This window comes from Myotis lucifugus, unplaced genomic scaffold (genome assembly GCF_000147115.1).
Source record: "Myotis lucifugus unplaced genomic scaffold, Myoluc2.0 scaffold_415, whole genome shotgun sequence".
NCBI classification, from domain to species: Eukaryota; Metazoa; Chordata; class Mammalia; order Chiroptera; family Vespertilionidae; genus Myotis; species Myotis lucifugus.
In genome coordinates this window covers 70,353-90,684 of record NW_005871463.1, presented here as the reverse complement: position 1 = coordinate 90,684, position 20,332 = coordinate 70,353, and the positions used below count along the sequence as shown (strand labels likewise).

At 42.6% G+C, this 20,332-nt stretch overlaps 1 protein-coding gene across 6 annotated transcripts in view; it reads left to right on the top strand.

Annotated features, from left to right (window-relative positions):
* The window catches only part of PPP6R3 (protein phosphatase 6 regulatory subunit 3), a 79,361-nt gene that overhangs the window by 35,436 nt on the left and 23,593 nt on the right, over window positions 1–20,332 (top strand). For 4 of the 6 annotated variants that reach the window (XM_006102470.3, XM_023743846.1, XM_023743844.1 and 1 more), the window contains 7 exons: window positions 271–400; window positions 3,001–3,153; window positions 5,176–5,325; window positions 6,664–6,728; window positions 7,843–7,958; window positions 9,933–10,018; window positions 17,335–17,421. In XM_006102470.3, the coding sequence (XP_006102532.1) occupies window positions 271–400; window positions 3,001–3,153; window positions 5,176–5,325; window positions 6,664–6,728; window positions 7,843–7,958; window positions 9,933–10,018; window positions 17,335–17,421 (787 nt within the window). The remainder of the gene's footprint in view (window positions 1–270; window positions 401–3,000; window positions 3,154–5,175; window positions 5,326–6,663; window positions 6,729–7,842; window positions 7,959–9,932; window positions 10,019–17,334; window positions 17,422–20,332) is intronic. The other 2 variants (XM_023743848.1, XM_023743847.1) reach the window with 2 other exon arrangements.

Genomic DNA, 20,332 nt, shown 5'->3' with positions numbered 1-20,332 from the left:
GTACTTCAAGGGTCAGAGGCCTGCTTTCCATACTTTCTGGCTAGAGAACTGCTAGTAGTTTAACAGGTACAAGATGATTGGTGGTTCAAGTGAATGGGAAGAAATCACATACAATTTCCCATCCAATTCTCTGGGCCTCTGGATTTCAGGTTGTGTCTGCTGGTCCCTACATTTTTATATAGTTGTTGTGTATATGTCTACATGCTGATATGGAGCACCGTGATTTGCTCTGAAATTGTAATAAGTATAATTAACTTGCTTTATTTTAAGATTTGAAGGCCATATAGAGATCTGTCCACCAGGCATGAGTCATTCAGCTTGTTCGGTCAACAAAAGTGTTTTAGAAGCCATCCGAGGAAGGCTTGGATCTTTTCATGAACTCCTACTTGAGCCACCCAAGGTAAGACAGCTATCTTAAACATGGCTGGCCAGCTTAACAGTTTGATTTAAACAGTTGCTAGAAAGAATATGAACCTTCTGAGTAATAGAACTGGCTGTGACCAGCATGCACAAAATATGTTACACGTACACTGTCAGTTGTCTTTATTGCTTTTGAGCTAGTTTCTAATTGGCTTTTATCTCTATAGTAGAGGCCCAGTGCATGAAATTCATGCATGGGTAGGGTCCCTAGTAGCTGCTGGCTGCCAGCTGGGGCCTTCCTTCGTTCTATGCCGTCCCCTGGTAGTCAGTGCATGTCATAGCGAGTGATTGAACTCCTGGTCGGTCTAACTCCCGAGGGGACACTTGTATATTAGGCTTTTATATATATAGACTAGAGGCCCGGTGCATGAAATTCATGCACGGGGGTGGGGGGTGTCCCTCAGCCCGGCATGCATCCTCTTGCAGTCCGGGAGCCCTCAGGGGATGTCCAATGGCTGTGGAGGTGGGAGAAGGCTCCTGCCACTGCTGCTGCGCTCACCAGCCACGAGTCCGCCTTCTGGCTATGCAGCACTCCCCCTGTGGGAGCGTACTGACCACCAGGGGGCAGCTCCTGCATTGAGCATCTGCCCCCTGGTGGTCAGTGTGCATCATAACAACCGGTCATTCTGCCATTCTTGATTTGCATATTAGCCTTTTATTATATAGGATAATGTCTAAATTAACAAATGTGTATAATTAAAAATTTTTTACCTGTTTAGGAAACTTTTATTCTTTTTATAAACTCTGCTTACTTATATGCCCATAAAATGAATACTCTTCTTCTCACAGCATGTTATTTTCACATTTTTGAGGTAAAATAAATCTTTCAGGAACTGATCTTAGAAGTGGAGTTGTCTTATTCAGTGTTGGAGCAGTGGAGCTAATGGACAGATGCTTAGTTAAGAAGCTGTCAATTGAATGTGACTTGGAGCCCAAGATTTTCTGCAGGGAGCATGTGTGTGCTGATGTGAAAACGACTGTTTACTCAGGCAGGCCATGAGAGAGAGCACTGAGAACAGGCAATGAAGACCTGCAAAATGAGTCCACGGTCCCCAGTCCCCAGTGGTTTTATTGCTCCAGCCCCTGCCTGCGCAATGGTGCACAGGCGTAGATTAGGGTAGGAGGCTCTCCCTCTGGCATCTGGAGGGTGGAAGACTCAGTTATGGAGAGTTCTGCCAGCACCAGCTCTTATGTGTTCCTTTCCCTTCAGCCCTGTGTCACTGGATTCAGTGTCCTACACATTGTAGCTAGAACCTTGGTGGTATCTACTGCATGAGTTACTGGGGATTTAGGTTTAGTATGCTAGTTTCCTCCTTCAAAATGAAATGTTTTCTGTTTATTTAGCCATTTTGTGGAGTGGGAACCCAGGATAATTTATGTCCATTACCAAGGAAGAGTAGTTCAGCTTCTGGATGATCTCTTCAGATGGCTGATGCTGCAGTGATCAAGTGTGGTCCTGCCTCCTCCGTGCTGTCTTCCCTGCATTCAGCCTGCATGGGATGCCGTCCAGAGTGCTTGGCGTTCCCTCGGGAAAAGTGCCAGTGTTGGTATTGAATATTTAACGGTCAGTGGCATCTCTCATGCCAGACCTAGGCAGAAGAAGAGGGAGAGTAAGGGAGAAAAAGGATTTACTTAGGAGGAGAGGAGAGAACATCACAAGTGGAAGTCGGAAGAGGAAGAAGGATGAGAGAGAAGAGGGTGCATGATGAAAGGCCCCGACCAGTTAACTTAGACGACCTCCCCATCTTCCTTGCAGAAGGACATCGAGGGCAGCATCTAATGTGGAGTCTCACACTCGTATTCTTCTTGGCTCCAATCCAAAGGGAGGTATTGTCTCATTTGGAGGAGTGAGTCTGTTCAGTGTGTCCTGATTTTACTGTCTGGTGTGGTGTGTGAGTAGATCCATGAAGCTTTTTAAAATATCTGATGATTAGAGCTGTCGTACATAGAGTAAAACTGTGAGCCTCACAATCCCCTGAAGCCTCAGGGGAGCAGAAAGGGGTGAGGGTGCTGACAGGGACGGGGACACTGAGAAAGGACACCACACAGCTGAACTCCTGAACTTGAGATTCTGAAAGGTTCTGTGCCTGTCTGTTGTGACTTCACATGGTAGGAACTCCCTTTTATGGACAAGAGCAGGTTTGAGGTTATGTTTCAAGGTTGTGGTCCAGAGGCAGCTTCTGAGTGTGCACCTTTATGGCAGATTTGGCGAAGGCAGAGGGCTGTGTTCCAAGACCACTTGTAACTTCTCTTGGTTTCTGGTCAGGTTTGGCATATTGCACTGGTTTTTAGGGACCCACGTAGCTTTCTGCTTGCTTTCTGTGGCAGTTAGAATGTTAAAATGGGGCACTTCATTTCTTATAAAATAGTCCAGGGAAGTTGCTTGATGGTTTTCTCTTGGTTACTTCATTATATCCTGAAGATATAAATTTTCCTTCAGATGTAGAATTCAGGCTAAATTGTTTACAGGGTTAGTTGACCTGGTGTTTCATCGTTAGCACATACCCTGTCCCTTTCTGTTTGTTTACCTAAGTGGATTGTATTGGGAAGCCTTTTAATTGGAAACTTTTTCTTCCTCAGAAAAGTGTGATGAAGACGACATGGGGTGTGCTGGACCCTCCTGTCGGCAACACCCGGTTGAATGTGATTCGGTTGATATCCAGCCTGCTTCAAACAAACACCAGCAGTATCAATGGGGACCTTATGGAGCTGAACAGTATTGGGGTCATATTGGTAAGACTTCCCTGGAGAGATGTTTTCATTTGCCCTTGGTATTTTATGGCCATATAACTCAAGGTACAACCTCACAAATTTACAATCCATATCAATGACTTTTCTCGGTCTTGCGTGTAAATGATCTTAGAATTTTTTTTGCCTTGAGTTAATCATCAAATTTGAATGCTTTAAATTTGTCAGTAGTTATTTATGTAAAGAAAACTGTATTAGAGACTTTCAGAAATGATGAAGACAGATTTTTCCAAGAAGTTCCGCCGTGGTTAGTCACCCTCTTCAGGAGATTGTATGAACAGTGAATAACTGCTGGTTATATAGCATTGTTAGCAAAGGGGCAAGTGTTTATCTTCTTTCCACGGAGACATATCTGTTTATCATATCTGAGACACCAGATTTGAGTCCAGAATTTCCCTTGAAACAGCTGTGAGTCTGCTTATCAGTGAAAGAGGGAAAGGAAGATCCCAGGAATGAGCTCCTCCCCAGTTTCAAAGTTTGTGCTTAGAATCCATAGGCCCCGCTCTGGTGCCCCTGCTTGCTGTGTCTGCCCCACCATCCAGAAGGTATGAGGTTAACACTTAACAGGTTTCACAAGGTACTATCACACTGTTCATTTGGGGAGTTTAGGGTTGTTTCACAGGAGGATGTGTGGGTGTTCGATCACATTAGAATGTGCACATTAGAATGTGCACTTACTTTGTGCTCATGTGATCTTGAACATCAAACACTGTGAGAGAGAGTCTGTTGTTAGATCATTCCCAGAAAAGGGATGCACTCATGCTGTCCATGGTGGAGCCAGATTTGAATTCACATCCAATTGCAAACCCATGCGTGGTTTTCATACCATGCGCTTGCTGGCGTCACTGAGACACTTTAAGTTCAGCTTTGGTTAAATGACATGTCAGTTGTAGGGCATAGAGAACAGGAACAGTTTGGATAAAGGTGAAATGTGAATGTGAAAAGATAATATTTTGTTTGGTAGCATAATTGTTGCCCTGGGAGACATAGTATTTGCCCTACTCTGGATAGAATGTAAAACTCGAGGAATATACCTTTCTACTCCTGTCTCTGAGTCTCCTTGAAGTCATCAATTACTAGTCTTTAATCTTACTAGTTTAATCTTACTATTGCTAATCTTTAGATAATAAATTTGATAAAACTCTTAAGTGGGTCATCATTTCTTTTTCATTTGAGATTAGCTAACCAGACTCAATAATATTCTAAATACATAACTATGTGTTTTGTGCTTTTAGGGATTGTCTTTTCTTTTTGTGATATGTTACCTTTTCAGGTAATTTGGAAATCCCTTGTTTTGCTCCCATTTGCTGACAGGGCTGTTTCAAATGCTCGAGTGGTTATTCTTTGTTAAGGTGTGAGCACCTCAAGATTGGGGCCTATGTGTTTCTCTCTGCCTTGTTGCTCCTAGCACTGTACCTTGCACAAAAAGCCTTCAGTAAATATTTGTTAAATCAAAAGGAAATTATTATAAATAGAGGCCCAATGCATGAAATTCGTGCCTGGGCAGGCTCCCGAGTAGGCTCCTGACTGCCAGCCAGGGCCTTTCTTTGTTCTGCACTGCCCCCTGGTGGTCAGCACATGTCATAGTGAGCAATCAAACTCAGGGTCGGTCGAACTCCCGAGGGGACACTTTGCTTATTAGGCTTTAAGATATATATATATATATATTTCTTTCAAAATTATTTATTGAACTTAATATCAGCATTAGTTGTCTTGAAAACATAAGAGGATACTCCCTTTCTCTTTGAGAAACTATTACCTTTTCTTCATCTGTTTATTGTTGGTGTCTACATGATTTCATGAAAACTTTGGCATGTTGAAAGAGCAAATATCCTGTTATTTAGTCTATAAAGTGCTGTTTCAAATAAACTTGTATTCTTTTAGTAGTCCTATTGGACTAAGAACACATCATTTTTACTTTATTAAATTATTATTTGGTCAGTATTTTAAAGCAGTGACTTAAATATTGAGGTAACTGAATAAAAGAAAGAATTGTTTTTTTTGTAGGACATGTTCTTCAAATATACATGGAATAACTTTTTACATACACAAGTGGAAATTTGTGTTGCACTGATACTTGCAAGTCCCTTTGAGAACACAGAAAATAGCACCATTACTGATCAGGAATCCACTGGTGACAATTTGTTGTTGAAACATGTAAGCTTACTTGATTGCTTTTTTCTGCTACTCCTGGTCATAGAGTTTTTCCACTTAAGTGTGAAATGAATTATAGCTCACATTTAAAAAGTATAAGTATACTAGAGGCCTGGTGAATGAAATTCGTGCACTGGCGGGGGGCCGGGGGTGTCCCTCAGCCCAGCCTGCACCTTCTCCAATCTGGGACCCCTCGGAGGATGTCTGACTGCCAGGACTGCTGGCTCCCAACCACTCGCCTGCCTTCCTGCCTGCCTACCTGATTGCCCCTAACCACTTCTGCCTGCCAGCCTGATCACCCACTAACCACTCCCCTGCCAGCCTGATTGATGCCTAACTGCTCCCCTGCTGGCCCAATCGCCCCCAACTGCCCTCCCCTGCCAGCCCGGTTGCCCCAAACTGCCCTCCCCTGCAGGCCTGGTCCCCCCTAACTGCCCTCCCCTGCAGGCCTGGCCCCCCCTACTGCCCTCCCCTGCCAGCCTGGTCACCCCCAACTGCCCTCCCCTGCCAGCCCGGTCCCCCCCCCAACTGCCCTCCCCTGCTGGCCTGGTCCCCCCAACTGCCCTCCCCTGCTGGCCTGGTCGCCCCTAATTGCCCTCCCCTTTTGCTGTGGTCGCCGCCATCTTTGAGGGTGGTGCAGTCAATTAGCATATTCCCTCCTTATTGGCTGTGGGTGCCGCCATCTTTGTGACGGTCAATTAGCATATCCCCTCTATATTAAATAGGATTGCCCTGGCCAGTGTCTTAGTTGGTTGGAGCATCGTCCCATGCACTGAAGGGTTGTGGTTTCAATTCCTGGTCAGGGTACATACTTAGGTTTCGTGTTCAATCTCCAGTTGGGGTGCATGTGGGAGGCAACTGATCAGTGTTTCTCTCTCACATCTGTGTTTCTTTCTCCCTTTCCTGTCCTCTAAAATCAGTAAAAACAATATCCTCAGGTGAGGATTAAAAACGAAAGTACAAGTATTACTGTGAATTCTGACTTACAATCTTCTTTATTCCATTTTAATTTTAGTCAGGCTCTGTATTTCTGGGCCAAATTTCCATGGTTAATAAAGCCTAGTTTGCTATAGATCAATAGCTCCTTGGTAGCATTACTTGAAATACTGTCCTTTCCCAGTAGATGCACAGGTCCTGTCTGGAATCCCTGTAGTGTTCTGAGAGCCTCGGGTACACTTATCACCACACTGCATTTGATTTAGCCAATGATTTAGCCAATAATTAACAGCTATATTTACTAGTAGCTTGCTGGGCTACACATATCACTATTCTAGCTCACTTTAAAATTTTGACACTTTGACATTTATATAAAGATTAACTGGAATATTCCTTTTCATTCAGCTTTTTCAAAAATGTCAGTTAATAGAACGAATACTTGATGCCTGGGAAATGAACGAGAAGAAACAGTAAGTAAATTGATAGGAATTCAGTTTGATTTTCTGTTTGAAGAAAATGTCCTCCCTTACCTTGGACAGAGAGCAGTGAAAGTGATTACATGGTATATGGTATATGGCACTTTATAGTTACAAATGCTTCTCCTTGGACGGCCAGGGTATTTCATTGTAACAGGTATTTTTTTAATAATTTATTTTTTGATCCCTCTGTCATTCTCCCTCTTGAGGGGAAATCAGGGGTTGGGAGTACTACCCACCTCTGTGCTGCTTTTGAGACTTCCTGGTCCTTGTTGAATGGCTGTTTTTCTGAGAATAATGTGGAGTTGAAGGAAGAGTTGTAAAGTCCAGTCCTACTCAGTAACGGCTGGACCTAGCACTCTGTTTCTGCGCTCCCCATGTTCTCACTGTGCAGAAATGTCACTTCATGGAACTAGAGGGAGGAATTGCCTACTTTCTTGTCAGGAAATTTCCATTAGCTGATTGGCAAGATTACTCGAGTCTTAGTTGATGCATGTAAGTAGTTTGTTACACAGATTTATTTTTTCCTACCGGTGGTCTTTGTAATAGGCGTTGGTCTAAATGGAAAGATGGATATAGTTGGGAAGGTTAGACCCTAAATGGGGAAAGGGACAGGGATGATTTGCCTGTATTCCAAGTGATATGTGGGCCAGACATGAGATGATTACCTCTTGGCCAAATCTTCAAATCAGCTAATATTTTAACTTGAGAAATGCTATTGGTAGGTGATTATCTTTATTAATTGATTAAAATTTGATGACCTTTAACAAAATGAAGCAGTTCCCTACGATCTATTTAAAGTCTGAAAAATAGTTTCACAAAAAAGATAAGGGAAGTCACAGAAACATGAAGCATCAATGAATGTTTGGGTTTTGTTGGTTTTTTAAAGCTAATATGTTATTGAGGATTAATGGTTTGTTGGTTAGTTGGTTGGCATATTTGAATAAACCTTGTCCCATTGAGTGAAGCTATAGTATAATTTTTGAGTAGAGTTTCTGCCACCCCACCTCCATCCTCACCCCCAAGCCTGGTAATATTCTGGCACCCTGCTTTTCTGTTTCATCGCTCCGTCCTGTCAGGAATCTGAATGTCTGTCCTTTGCTATCAGGGCCCAGGGAGGACGACGGCATGGCTACATGGGACACCTGACGAGGATAGCTAACTGCATCGTGCACAGCACTGATAAGGGCCCTAATAGCGTATTGGTGCAGCAGCTTATCAAAGGTAAGTGCTTTCTGGAGTTCTCATCACAGTTTTGTAGGGTCAGAGAAAGGATTTAAAGATAAAATGGAAATACTCTGTCATTTGTAGTAGTTCTCTGTGGAGTTTCTTTAACAGTTATCTGGAGACTTGAATGAGTTTCTTGAGAATGTTCTGAACAGTTGTTCTTTACTTGTCTTATTTCTGCATTCTTTTAGCAGGTATTGCAGGCTTGGCCAAGCTCAGCACACTAGAGTTACCCACTTTCCATCTCAAAGAACACTGCTCGGTGACCTGTTCCTTGAGCTATAATTACTCTTCCTTTCTCTTTCCTTCTGAAGACCAACTGTGTAGTCTGTGGATTGAGTCCTTTAACGGGTGTTAAAACATTTCTCAGCATTTGTCCACATCTCCATTACTAACACAAGAACTCTTCCTGTACTAACATTGAAATTTAGTCAGCCCAAGGTTACTTGGAAGAAAGTGTGTGGGTGCCTTTTATACTGGCACCCAGACCCTGGCCCGGTCTGTCGCCTCTAAAACGAGGGAGCTCTGTGTACCAACAGAATCACTAGCCCTGGGACTTATTCTGTGAAAAATCCTCACCTTTGCAGACAGAGTTCTTTCAGAGTAATGATGAAAATCATTTTCCAGTCCCTTCTTCGTTTATCTTTTAAGAATGTTTACGTGTTCAAGAGGCTGTTAACTATCGAATGTGCATTCAAAGAATAGCTGTTGCCCCGTGATGGAAAAATTGGGGCTTGCCCACTTGGAATTTTGCTTCTTGAGAGAGGTATAAGCCAGGTCCTCACAGGTTATCTTTCTGTTCTTACCAAGAGAAGTGGCCGTGTGTGTATGAGATGGTTTTTTAGATTGGTCTCTTGTATGGTGGCTGCATGCCAGCGCTGTGTGCCTGGTGCATGCAGGTGTGTGTTTAAAGCAGAATTGTCAGCCCTGACCGGTTTGGCTCAGTGGATAGAGCATGCGGACTCAAGGGTCCCGGGTTCGATTCCAGTCAAGGGCATGTACCTTGGTTGCGGGCATATCCTCAGTGGGGAGTGTGCAGGAGGCAGCTGATCGATGTTTCTAACTCTCTATCCCTTTTCTTTCTTCTCTGTAAAAAATCAATAAAAAAAATATATTTAAAGCAGAATTTTCAGATGACAGCTGTAGTCTAGTAAGGCCTCCAAGATTACAGCTGTGGTTTCATTTTCTCAGAAAAGGCATTATGTATCCTTTTCTTTTAAAATTCTTTGGAACGTAGAATTTCCCTATTGCATCTGATCCATGTGTTGGCCTATGGCACAAACATTTAGGAAACATTATTTTTGATCAGTTTGAAAAGCCATACTGGGTTCCATGGAACATTCTTTGGTCAAATGTCAATCAGAGTACCTCAAGAAAATGTGCAGGAGCCGACATTTGCGGCATTTCCTAAACTTATGTGACTGTGAAGAAAGATAGCATTCCTCCACCTTAGAGACCTGTTGCCTTTCTCAGAAGAGTTTATTGGAAACACTCACATTTTTCAGTTTGTTTTTAACCAAAAGATTTTTAATTTTTTAAATATATTTTATTGATTTTTTACAGAGAGGAAGGGAGAGAGATAGAGAGTTAGAAACATCGATGAGAGAGAAACATCGACCAGCTGCCTCCTGCACATCTCCCACTGGGGATGTGTCCGCAACCCAGGTACATGCCCTTGACCGGAATCGAGACCTGTTGCCTTTCTCAGAAGAGTTTATTGGAAACACTCACATTTTTCAGTTTGTTTTTAACCAAAAGATTTTTAAAAAGTGTTATAATTACAGCTGCTAAGGGCTTTTGACATCAAACATAGACTTTTGGGGAGTGGGGGTTCTGATCCTGAAAGCCCTCAGGTTCCTCTGAGTTCACCTTTGGGAACTGCTTGGTGGGCCTCCTGTGTTACCTGGTGAGTTTATTTGCCTGCGTGGGTCACTATGGTAATGACACTTTTCTCCTCCTTTCCCTCTCAAGATCTTCCAGACGACCTCAGGGAGCGATGGGAGACCTTCTGCACAAGCTCCTTAGGAGAAACTAACAAGAGGAACACGGTAGATCTAGTAGGTTTTACAAGGTTAAATTTCTATGGTTTCAGGGCACTTAGCCTTTGCTCGTTTATTCAGAAAGACGTGAAAGATCTTCCATTTGTCCCGGTAATAGTGTGTCAAAGATAAGTTTGTTTCTTTACCAAGAAGACAGGTCAGTGTTCACATTGTATTTGCTAATTTGCCTAGTCAGCTCCTAATTCCTGCCTGGGGTGACAAAGGGGCACAAGGAAGCCACCGACGCTCCTTCTCACACCAGAGGAGGTTTCCCTTTCCCTTAGTGCTCTGCTTCCTGAGCGCCTCAGCCACAGTTGCCTGCCACTCCGTTGGGTGTGTTGCCTTCTGCCTCAGGTAAAGGTAACCCTTGGTGGTCAGAACCCTAACTATTCCTTTGGATGTTTCCGCATGTTACTCGGTTTAGTTGACCCTTGTTTTAGATCATTCTTAGTGGTAGAAAATTTGTAGATGCCTTTGAAACCCCAGTTTAAAGCCTTAACAGATTGGTACTTTTAGCCAGGGAATAATGGCATTGATAATATTTTTTAAAATTATATTGGACTTTGGAATGCATTTTTTTTTAACACATTAAGTTTTAAGGTGAGTATTGCCTTTGCTTTTAAGATGTGGGAAAGTATTTCCTTCCATAAGCACATGGCAGCCAATGATTGGGGTGGTGGCCTTGACTCCACGTGGAAGTGGGTATGTCAGGCATTGAATTTTATAATTGAAATCCAAATCCAGCAGCCACAGTCTTGAATTTCTAATAAACAGTAACTCGTCAATTATTAGTCAAGTCTCTGGCAGCCTTCTCTGTTCAAAATGGAATTTAGAAACAGGAGAGAAACGAAAACGCTGAGGCAGCTACAGATGGTCACCAGGTCATCCCAAGTCACGCCCCGAAGGGCCTGTTGCCTCCTCCACTGTAGATTGTCTAACAGATTTGGTTATCTTTTTCCAGACTCTTGACAGATTGGTGGGCTAATGTCTTGTTAAGGTGGGCATATGATAGAACCAGTAGGTATTAGGAGTTGGAGGAATTATGAAGTTAAGAAATAACAATAAAAAGGGAGCTGTGTAGGGCCATTTAATTAAAATGGGTCTTACGGCCCTTAGTGTCTGAGTGTATTATAGCCCAACAGAGAAACACATTCACTTTGGCTGCCCTGAGTCATCAAGGAAGGGTTAAGTAATATTTTGTGAATATAGTACTCATTGTAGATTGCCCTGCCCCCTCCATCAAATTGGTTAAAATTCTGGACAATCAGGGTTTATTGTAGGGGGAATCGTTCTCTGATACTGTTAAATGAAGCCATTTCATTTTAGAGGTCCCATGTTTGATTCCTTGCAGGCAAGGTGGTCGCCTTTAAGAGGATTTTTGTCTTATTTCTATTTAAAAAAGAATATTTGGGAATAATATCTAGGGATATTCTCATTTTCTTTAAGAGACTTCTTTTAAAATTATCCTTAGATTGACTTCATAGGTGGAAGTAAAAAAAAAAGTCCAGTTAAACTTGTTATAAGGAATTTTTTAAAAAAACTTCTTTATCTTTGGTAATTCAAGCAGATTTCTCTGTGAACAGTTCTGTATAAAGGACTTCATTGCAGTTCAGATAACACTCCATAACTTTGCATGATGTTGTCAGTAATCTGATGTGTGACCGTGCAAATGTTGTTAGGTAATCCACATGCAGGCCGTGCAAACTGATGTGCAGCCTTCGGGGTCCAGCACATCTAGACGGGGCACCTGTGTTGAAGGAAAATCCCCACAGGCTCCACCTGCCGCTCTAATTGGAGCTCAGGTCTCCTTTGCCTGTTACACTTTTTGCCACCATACTTAGACGGCAGTGCAGTGAAGTAAGGAGCAGTGGCTTATTAAAGCAAAAGTGGTCAGATTTGGAACCCGGTTCACCTTGCTCACATCCCAGGTGAGTTAGCCCTCTCTATACTTTATTTTCTGTTGAGAATTACAGGTTGCTCTCTCAGGACCTCTTCAATTTCTTGGTCCCACATACCCAGCACTAAAACACCACCTCCGTTTAGTCTTGAGTTCTTCCTATAGGGTTTTTAGGGATACAGATGTAACAGATGTTCCAGGTTTTAAAAGATGCTTATACAGTCATCCTAGGCCAGTGGTCGGCACACTGGCCCCTTGAGTGTGGCTCTTCCACAAAATACCACGTGCGGGAGTGCACGTACAGTGTGATTGAAACTTCGTGGCCCATGCCACTGGGCCAAAGAGCCGCATGTGGCTCGCAAGCTGCGGTTTGCCGACGACTGTCCTAGGCCACCAAGGAGACTTTACCTGCAGCCTCCAAACTCTTCACTTCTCCACCCGGAATGTTTCAGACTCTATTCCAGTGGGGTTGGGAACCATGTTCCAGGGAAGATATGCTGTTGTGAATCCTATATAATAAAGAGGTAATGTGCAAATTAACCCTCATGCCGTAATGCTATCACAAGATGGCAGCATGCACAGTGGGGGCGGGGCCAGCAACTGCTTCGAAAGGCTTATGCCAGGATTTCCTCGGAGCGGGGCCCAGTGGCTGCTCCACGTGGCCCGGAGGCGGGGCATTGGGGCGGCACACTTTTTGTGCTGTAGTGCAAGGTCCAGGTGAAAGCATTTCCCTTCTCATTGTCTCAGGTACGTTATCAGTCAAATCAGCCGTTAGGTCAGCGGTTCTCAACCTGTGGGTCGCGACCCCTTTGGGGGTCGAATGACCCTTTCACAGGGGCCGTCTAAGACCATCGGAAAACACATATATAATTACATATTGTTTTGTGATTAATCACTATGCTTTAATTATGTTCAATTTGTAACAATGAAATTGGGGGTCACCGCAACATGAGGAACTGTATTAAAGGGTCGCGGCATTAGGAAGATTGAGAACCACTGCATTAGGTAATAGATGGCTTTCTCCTTGGCTCCTCCCTAAATAGATAGATTAGATGCACTGCCATGATTTTGTTGGTTTTAGGATGGCTCAGGTACCTACCTCTCTGGAAATCATGTCAGGTTATTCACAAAATTTGAGTCAACCTGTGACTCAAGAACCAAATGCTTGAGTTGCTACATTGTTGTGTTGCCCTGGCCTGTTAGTATTTTCCTAGTCCCCGCAAGGATTTGTTCATTTACACACCAAATACTTAACTGTCCGTCCTACTGGCTGTGAGCTTGAGGACTTGCTGGTTATGTAGGATGGGCTATACCAGCCCCAAGCTCCTGTCACTGCTAGGGCAGCAATTTCCTTACACCCTCTGAGAGCTCTGGAGTGCTTGAGTCTTTTGACCCCATCAGCAGACTCATATGTTGCTTATGCTTTTATGTTGGGAGTTTATTATGAATGAAATTCGGTATTTTAATTACATCCAGAGACCTTTGTGTTTTGACTAAGCCCCCAAACTGTAGATACTGGTATGGATTCAGGTAGAGTAAGTTTAGATGACGTAGGAAATGTTTTTCTGCTTACTTTGGAAAATTGGGTTTCATTCTCAAGGAAGAGAATGAAAAGTCTCAACAAAAGAAGAAGAAAAAAGAGAATGAAAAGTCTTGGTGCTTCTTTCCCAGCACTGATGAGATAGTTTATGGAGGTCTTTTGTGGACAGTAATGCAAATGTGCTATGGCCCTGGTCGGTGTCTCAGTGTTTAGAGCGCCGGCCTGTGCACTGAAGAATCTCGAGTTTGATTGCCAGTTCAGGAGCATGTACTTGGATTGCAGGTTCGATCCCCAACCCCAGTCAGGGCGTATGCATGAGGCAACCAATCGATGTGTCTCTCTCACATTGATGTTTCTCTCTGTCCCTCCCCTCACTTCCACTCTCTCTAAAAATCAGTGGAAAAAATATTCTCAGATAAGAATTAATAAAAACAAACAAAAAAGCCCCACACAAATGTGCACATATGAATTGCCTGGAGATCCATCAGGTTCTGGGGAACCTCTGAGAGCTGGTGTTTCTAACCTGCTCCCGGTCAGAGGTTAACAGTCAAGTCATGCTTGTGATTTTCCTTAGCAGCCTAATCAGCGAAGATGAAAGGAAACATTTGTTTTTTCCTGTAACAGCAGTTAGTATAAAACTAAAATTTTTTTTATGAAAGATAGTAACATCTTAAAAGCTATTTTCACTGCAGCATCAAGAAAGTGCTTAGAATACATCTGGCCTGGCAAGAGTGATTGTATATACTTGTTACTTTTTAAAAAGTCATGATTCTGTGTTCTCATTTAGTGGTTTACTAGTACTCATTAATTCAATAAATACTTGAATGGCTGCTATGTGCCAGACACGAGGTCGCTGTACTAGATCAGATTGGCAGAAATCCTTGGAGGGATAAGTGGATGGATAAACTCCCAGGGAGGAGCGCAATTTTAAATGAGGTGGTCTAGGAAAACTACATTGAGAAGGTAACTTTTCTAGAGCCTTGATGGCAGTGAGGGAGGAATGGTGAGTACAAAGGACTGAGATTGGGGCGGTTCCTGTGTGCAGAGCCTGCCACGGTGTCCTTGATCAAGCAAGGAAGGGAGAGAATGGGACGTGAGGTCTGAGGTCAGATCTTGTGCAGCTTCTAGTCCACAGCAAGCCCCTCAGGTTGCGATCTTAGTATGATGAAGAGCCATGAGCTTAGGAACTAACAAGTGATGTATATTTTAAAAGATTATTATGGCTGCTGGGTTGAGACTAGACTATATTGGGCATGCAGGGAGACTAGTTAGCTGCATGACACAGCATTATCTCACACTAGGAAGGTAATAAAGATTTGATGATTGACTTTGGGTGGTGGGCACACAATGCAATATATACAGATCATGTATCATAGAAATCTACACTTGAAACTTACATAATCTTATTAACCAATGTCACCCCCAGTAAATTTAATTTAAAAAGATTTAATGAGAGGTGATGGATTCTAGGTTTTTACACATATATATTAATTGATTTTTAGAAAGAGAGGAAGTAGGGGGGAGAGAGAAACATCAATGGGTTGCCTCCTGTACCTGCCCTGACTGGGGATTGATTCCACAACCCAGGTAGGTGCCCTGACCGAGAATTGAACCTGCCACCTTTTGGTGTACTGGACAACACTGCAAGCACCTGAGCAAGGGCTAGATTATATTTGACAGCAGAGTGGATAGATGTGCATGGGACAGAAAAAGCAAAATGACTTGAAATTTTAACTAAAGGAGAAGAATGAAGGTGGCATTTACTGAAATGGAATGCCTCAAAAGGCTGTGTTTAGAAGTTTAGATCAGGACTCGTAGTGGCTACATCTGTATAATGAACTGTTGGGATTCCAATTAGCAAGTTTTCCCCTGTGGGTAAATTAAATTGTCTTTTTACCACAGAGTATTAAATCAGAATCCCCACATCTCTTTTTAAAATATATTTTTATTGATTTCACAGAGGAAGGGAGAGGGAGAGAGAGATAGAAACATCAGTGATGAGAATCACTGATTGGCTTCCTCCTGCACGCCCCCTACTGGGGCGCATCCAGGCATATGCCCTTGACCAGAATTGAACTCAGGACCCTTTTAGTCTGCAGGCCAATGCTTTATCCTAGGGCAGAATCCCCACATCTTTCAATAACAAAGGTGTATGTACGTGCATTTTGTTAGTATTAATAAATTTCTAAAACAGTAGTTTCTTTTTGGAGAAAAATACTGTTTTAGATCCCTCCCAGAATTGCTTTGATGTCTGGCGCACATTAGTTGCTCAACAAAAGCTAGTTTCTTTCTCATTAATGAGCTAAACATGTTACTTTGTAGCAAAAAGTAAAAGTCTGCATGAGCATATGTTGTATCCTTTTTAAACTTAGACAGGAGTAGCCATCTCTTTTTTGGTTCTCTCTTGTTGATTCACCTTGCTTGCCCTGTGAATTGCCTTTAATTCTGTACCCCCCATGGTGTAAAACACACAATGGCATAATATGACTCAGACACTAGCCTGCCAGCCAAGTAGCCCAAAGCTCCTCTACATCTATTGTGCAGTGGAACCACTTGACCCGCTCTTGATAGCAATGGCCCCAGGAAAAGCCACCTGCCATGACCAAGCAGTATTCTGCCACCTCCTCTGCATTCTGAATGGGCACTCCTGGCATATCCCATCCTCCCCACATCTTTCCCCATTAACTTACTGCAGTAGGATTGACATAAGCAGGTTTCCTTCATTGATCACAAATTCTGCCTCTGATTTTATCAGACCAGATTCAAAATTAGGTGTGAATGTGTCCTCTCGACCTTAGGGGGCATAGAAAGGAAATGAACTGAAAATGCTGGGTTATTCACTTGGGCTTAGTATCTTTACCACAGATGGTCAGCCATAGAGAAAGGTTAATTTTCAGGCTGTAATTTAGTCAGAATTTCACAAGCCCAACCACATATAGATCTATTTAGATTCTACTTTGAGCTTGAACCAGTGTTGAAACCTCAAAAATCAGATCGGCAGGTTCTGTAACTCCACGGTATTCGGCACAGCTTCGAGGGCTGGTAGGTAATGGCCTCTAGTGTCCTCCCCTGATGACAGTGGTCTCTGCCCAACACACTTGTACAGAAAGTTAGGAAGAGTAACTCAGGAAATGTGTAAGTGACCCTTGTGCTGGTTTTTAGGGTGTACAGATTATTTATGGTTGTTACTTCCTATGTAGCAGTTATTGCTATTAGTACTATTAGTCATTTGTATTTCTTCATTCCTAATTGTTAATACATTTCCCTCTAATATTATGTGACATTTGTAAATTAATAAAAATCACCATGAATTGGTGAGCAGAGTTCATGTTTGTGTTTTTGCTTAATTAATGAATTGGTTATAAGTTCTAATCGCAGGGGCGGTACTTTTTAAGGGGTGGAAAATTTGGGGTCTTTTTACAAGCAGAGGACTATTAAGTTAAGTGCTTAGAGTGGGCAGGAAATGCAAGAATTTAAAGTGTAATCATAATATTTAAACCTGACCTTTTAGTGGCTGATTAGTAATTCCTGGGAATTGCAGTTTTAGCTCTCAGGCTTGGCACATATAAATTATTTTTATATTTCATCTGAGCCATTCCTTCTGCCTTCCCTTTGTAAACATTTTATAGGAGATAAAATCACTTGAAGGGAGTAACTCATCTCTTACCTGTTTTCTGGTGATGCTAGCAATGAGTGAAATCACCACAAGTGGGCGGCAGAGGGCAGGAAGCCAAACCATCTGGTTGAGTGAAGTGCACCCATGAATATCGGGTGGGTTTTACAACTTAACTGTTACTTAGTTTTGTTCTTGCTGTTGTAATTTTTCCATAAAAATGATGATGCAAATGTCCAAAACTTTTCTCTGTTAAATAGTCTTTTACATTTTTATGCATATAGGTTACAACCTGCCATATTCATTCATCCAGTGATGATGAAATTGACTTTAAAGAAACGGGTTTCTCACAGGATTCTTCTTTGCAGCAAGTGAGTGATGCCTAAAGCTTTGCTTTTTGTTTTTATTTTAAATGCTTAGTCCAGTTGCCATTTATGAATCGGTTTTAGAGACAGATTATGTGTCAGGATGTGATTTAGGGTTACTTATTAATTAGTAAAAGCATTTAAATAGGAAGTGTTGGATATGTGAGAGGAAGGTTTGTATTGATATTTCCAGGAAATGTTTCATGCTTGATAACAATGATGATTTGGGTAAGTTTTCAAGAGATTTGAATGAACTGAATAGTTTAGTAAGCGTCTCAGACATGCTTGCTATGTAGACCTTTACAGTAGTTAACTTGTTGCTTAAGGATTCCGGTAGTAGAGAACTTGGGGTAAAAATCATAGGAATAAGACCCTATTAATGTCACAAATATCCCTGAACCAAATAGCTTATATGTTTCTAATATATTTAATGTCTATTATAGTAACTTCTAAATTAAATTCTAGTTGAAGCAACTGCCCCCAAACTTATCTCCATTTATCAGCTGCTTATAATTGTTGTGAGGGAGAAAACAGGTTGTAAAAATAAATGTACTGATTTATCATCCATTGGTGGTTTTTGGAAAGGTGACAAATTATTTCACCTGGGTATCAAGTTTGGGAGCTAAAAATAGAAGCCCTTTCAAAAGTCATCTGCTCTTCATATGCAGAAGTTGACCAGATTTTCACATATCAGTTCCTTTGGTGTGACAACAGAATTAACGTGGTCACCTTCCCACCCGGCACCGAGTGTTGCTTAGCTTCTTTTCCCTCAATCTGTAAGCCTCATTGTTTATCAGGGCCAGGCTGAAGCATCTAATGGTTATACTGGCCCGTCTTTGGCATCCAAGTAGCTTACCTTCCAGTGTAAGCTGAGCTAAGCAATCGCTTGATTTTGATAATAAGGCAGTTTAACATTCACATTTTCAAGATAGGTCTGGAGTGGCATTTCCACAGTTGGCTGGACTCTTTTGATTTTCTTCTTTTTAAAAAAAATATATTTTATTGATTTTTTACAGAGAGGAAGGGAGAGGGATAGAGAGTTAGAAACATTGATGAGTGAGAAAGATCGATCAGCTGCCTCCTGCACACCTCCCACTGTGGATGTGCCCGCAACCAAGGTACATGCCCTTGACCGGAATCGAACCTGGGACCTTTTAGTCCACAGGCTGACACTCTATCCACTGAGCCAAACTGGTTAGGGCAGATTTTCTTCTTTTTTAATATGTTTTTATTGATTGTTAGAGAGGAAGGGAAAGGGGAAGAAGAAGAGAGAGACACATCATCAATCGGTGCTTTCTAAACATACCCCAACCAGGGATGTTGAACCGGCATCGTGGGCATATATCCTGACTAGGTAATGAACCGGAGACCTTTCTGTGCATAGGATGATGCCCAACCAAACCACACCAACCAGGGCTCTCTTTTGATTCTTGGCACTGCTGCTCTTGAATTTGAAGCCAGCCTCCCAAGGTTAGGCAGGGAGCAGCCATCCTATAGGGGATGCTATTGAACAGCAGGGCCTTCCTATGGATGGCAGCAGCCCCTCACTGCCACTGTCCCACGCTGGCTTGCGGATCCGCAGCACTTGCCCCCCAGGGTGCCCTCCTGGCTTGCTGTGAGCCCTCATGCCTGCAAGCAATCCTTTCTTGACTCGAGTTCTCTGGTGCTACCCCAGGAAGCACTTTGATGTCAGCCTTCCCCTCCACTGGAGCACCGGCAGAGTACTGACAATGTCCACTTAACCTAGTGTGAACCCCATGCTACACATGCTCCTCCCCACAGTGAAGCATGGTGGTGGAGAATGTAAATTACCATGGTGATTTTGTACCTGTTAAATAACTTGAAACTTCTTTTGATACATAAGCTAATAAACTTAGGGTTTTGGGCCACTGATTTAATCAAGGAGTGGTTGGGTGTAGGGGTCTGGAACTGGATCCCTTATTTCTCAGGAAACCTGGTTCCAGGGTTATAATTGCTCTGGGTAAGTTTCTGGCTTCTTTGTGGTTTGACAGACTGTTGATGTGCACAGGAAGTAACTCAGTCACAAAACTGCCTGAGTAACAGCTCTCACCGGCTTATTCCTGTGGATTTTGTCCACTTTGTGTAACCCTCTGAAAGTAGGAGAGTAACTGTTCTTTCCTGACTGACAGGCACTTGTTTTGCATGTTTTAACCAATCATGGATCATTTTAAAAATAAGAAATGGGCTCTAAAGCATTTTTTCTTTTTCATTTGAGAATATGAGTCTAGGTTACTTTAGTTCAGAGCTCTTTTTCATATGAATAAGAACTTCAAGTTCTCGTTCACATTTGAAGTGAGGTCTCATGTTGGTCAAGTCCCGAGGGTAGAGAGCTTAGGGAGGTCATTGGACAACCTGAGCATGTCACCCGTGCGGCCACGTTTGGCTCAGGGCATTGTTTTGCCTCCTCCTGTGGTTTCCTCACTGCTGGTGTTTGACTTTTTCTCCTTGTAATTCTGCCTAACTGATGTGGAGGGTGAGGAGGTCTCCCTCTAGCCTGCTCCTGCTCCTCATTCCAGACAGGTTTGTCAGGAGGCAGGCAGGCAGGTCAGACAAGTGGCCTGGTGTCTGTTTCCCAGGTGGCTCCACCAAAGAGATTTGCTTAATGAAGCATTGGGCTCACTTCTCAGTGACTTGTACATCCCTGACTTTGGCCAGGATGTTAGTTCTGGGAAATGTGGTTCTTTTGTTTTTTAATAATGAAAAGATTTTAATAGCTAGACAGCCATATGGTGCTTTCCAGATTTGGATTTCTCAGAGTTCAAAGCACTTTTTATGTAGCTTTAAATAGAATACAGTAACATCTTCACTTACATGGGTTTAGTAAGCCTTGATGCTTTCTTTATTAGTGAAAATCAGGTTTGAAACCTGAAGTTCTTTGCTAGTTTATATCTATGTG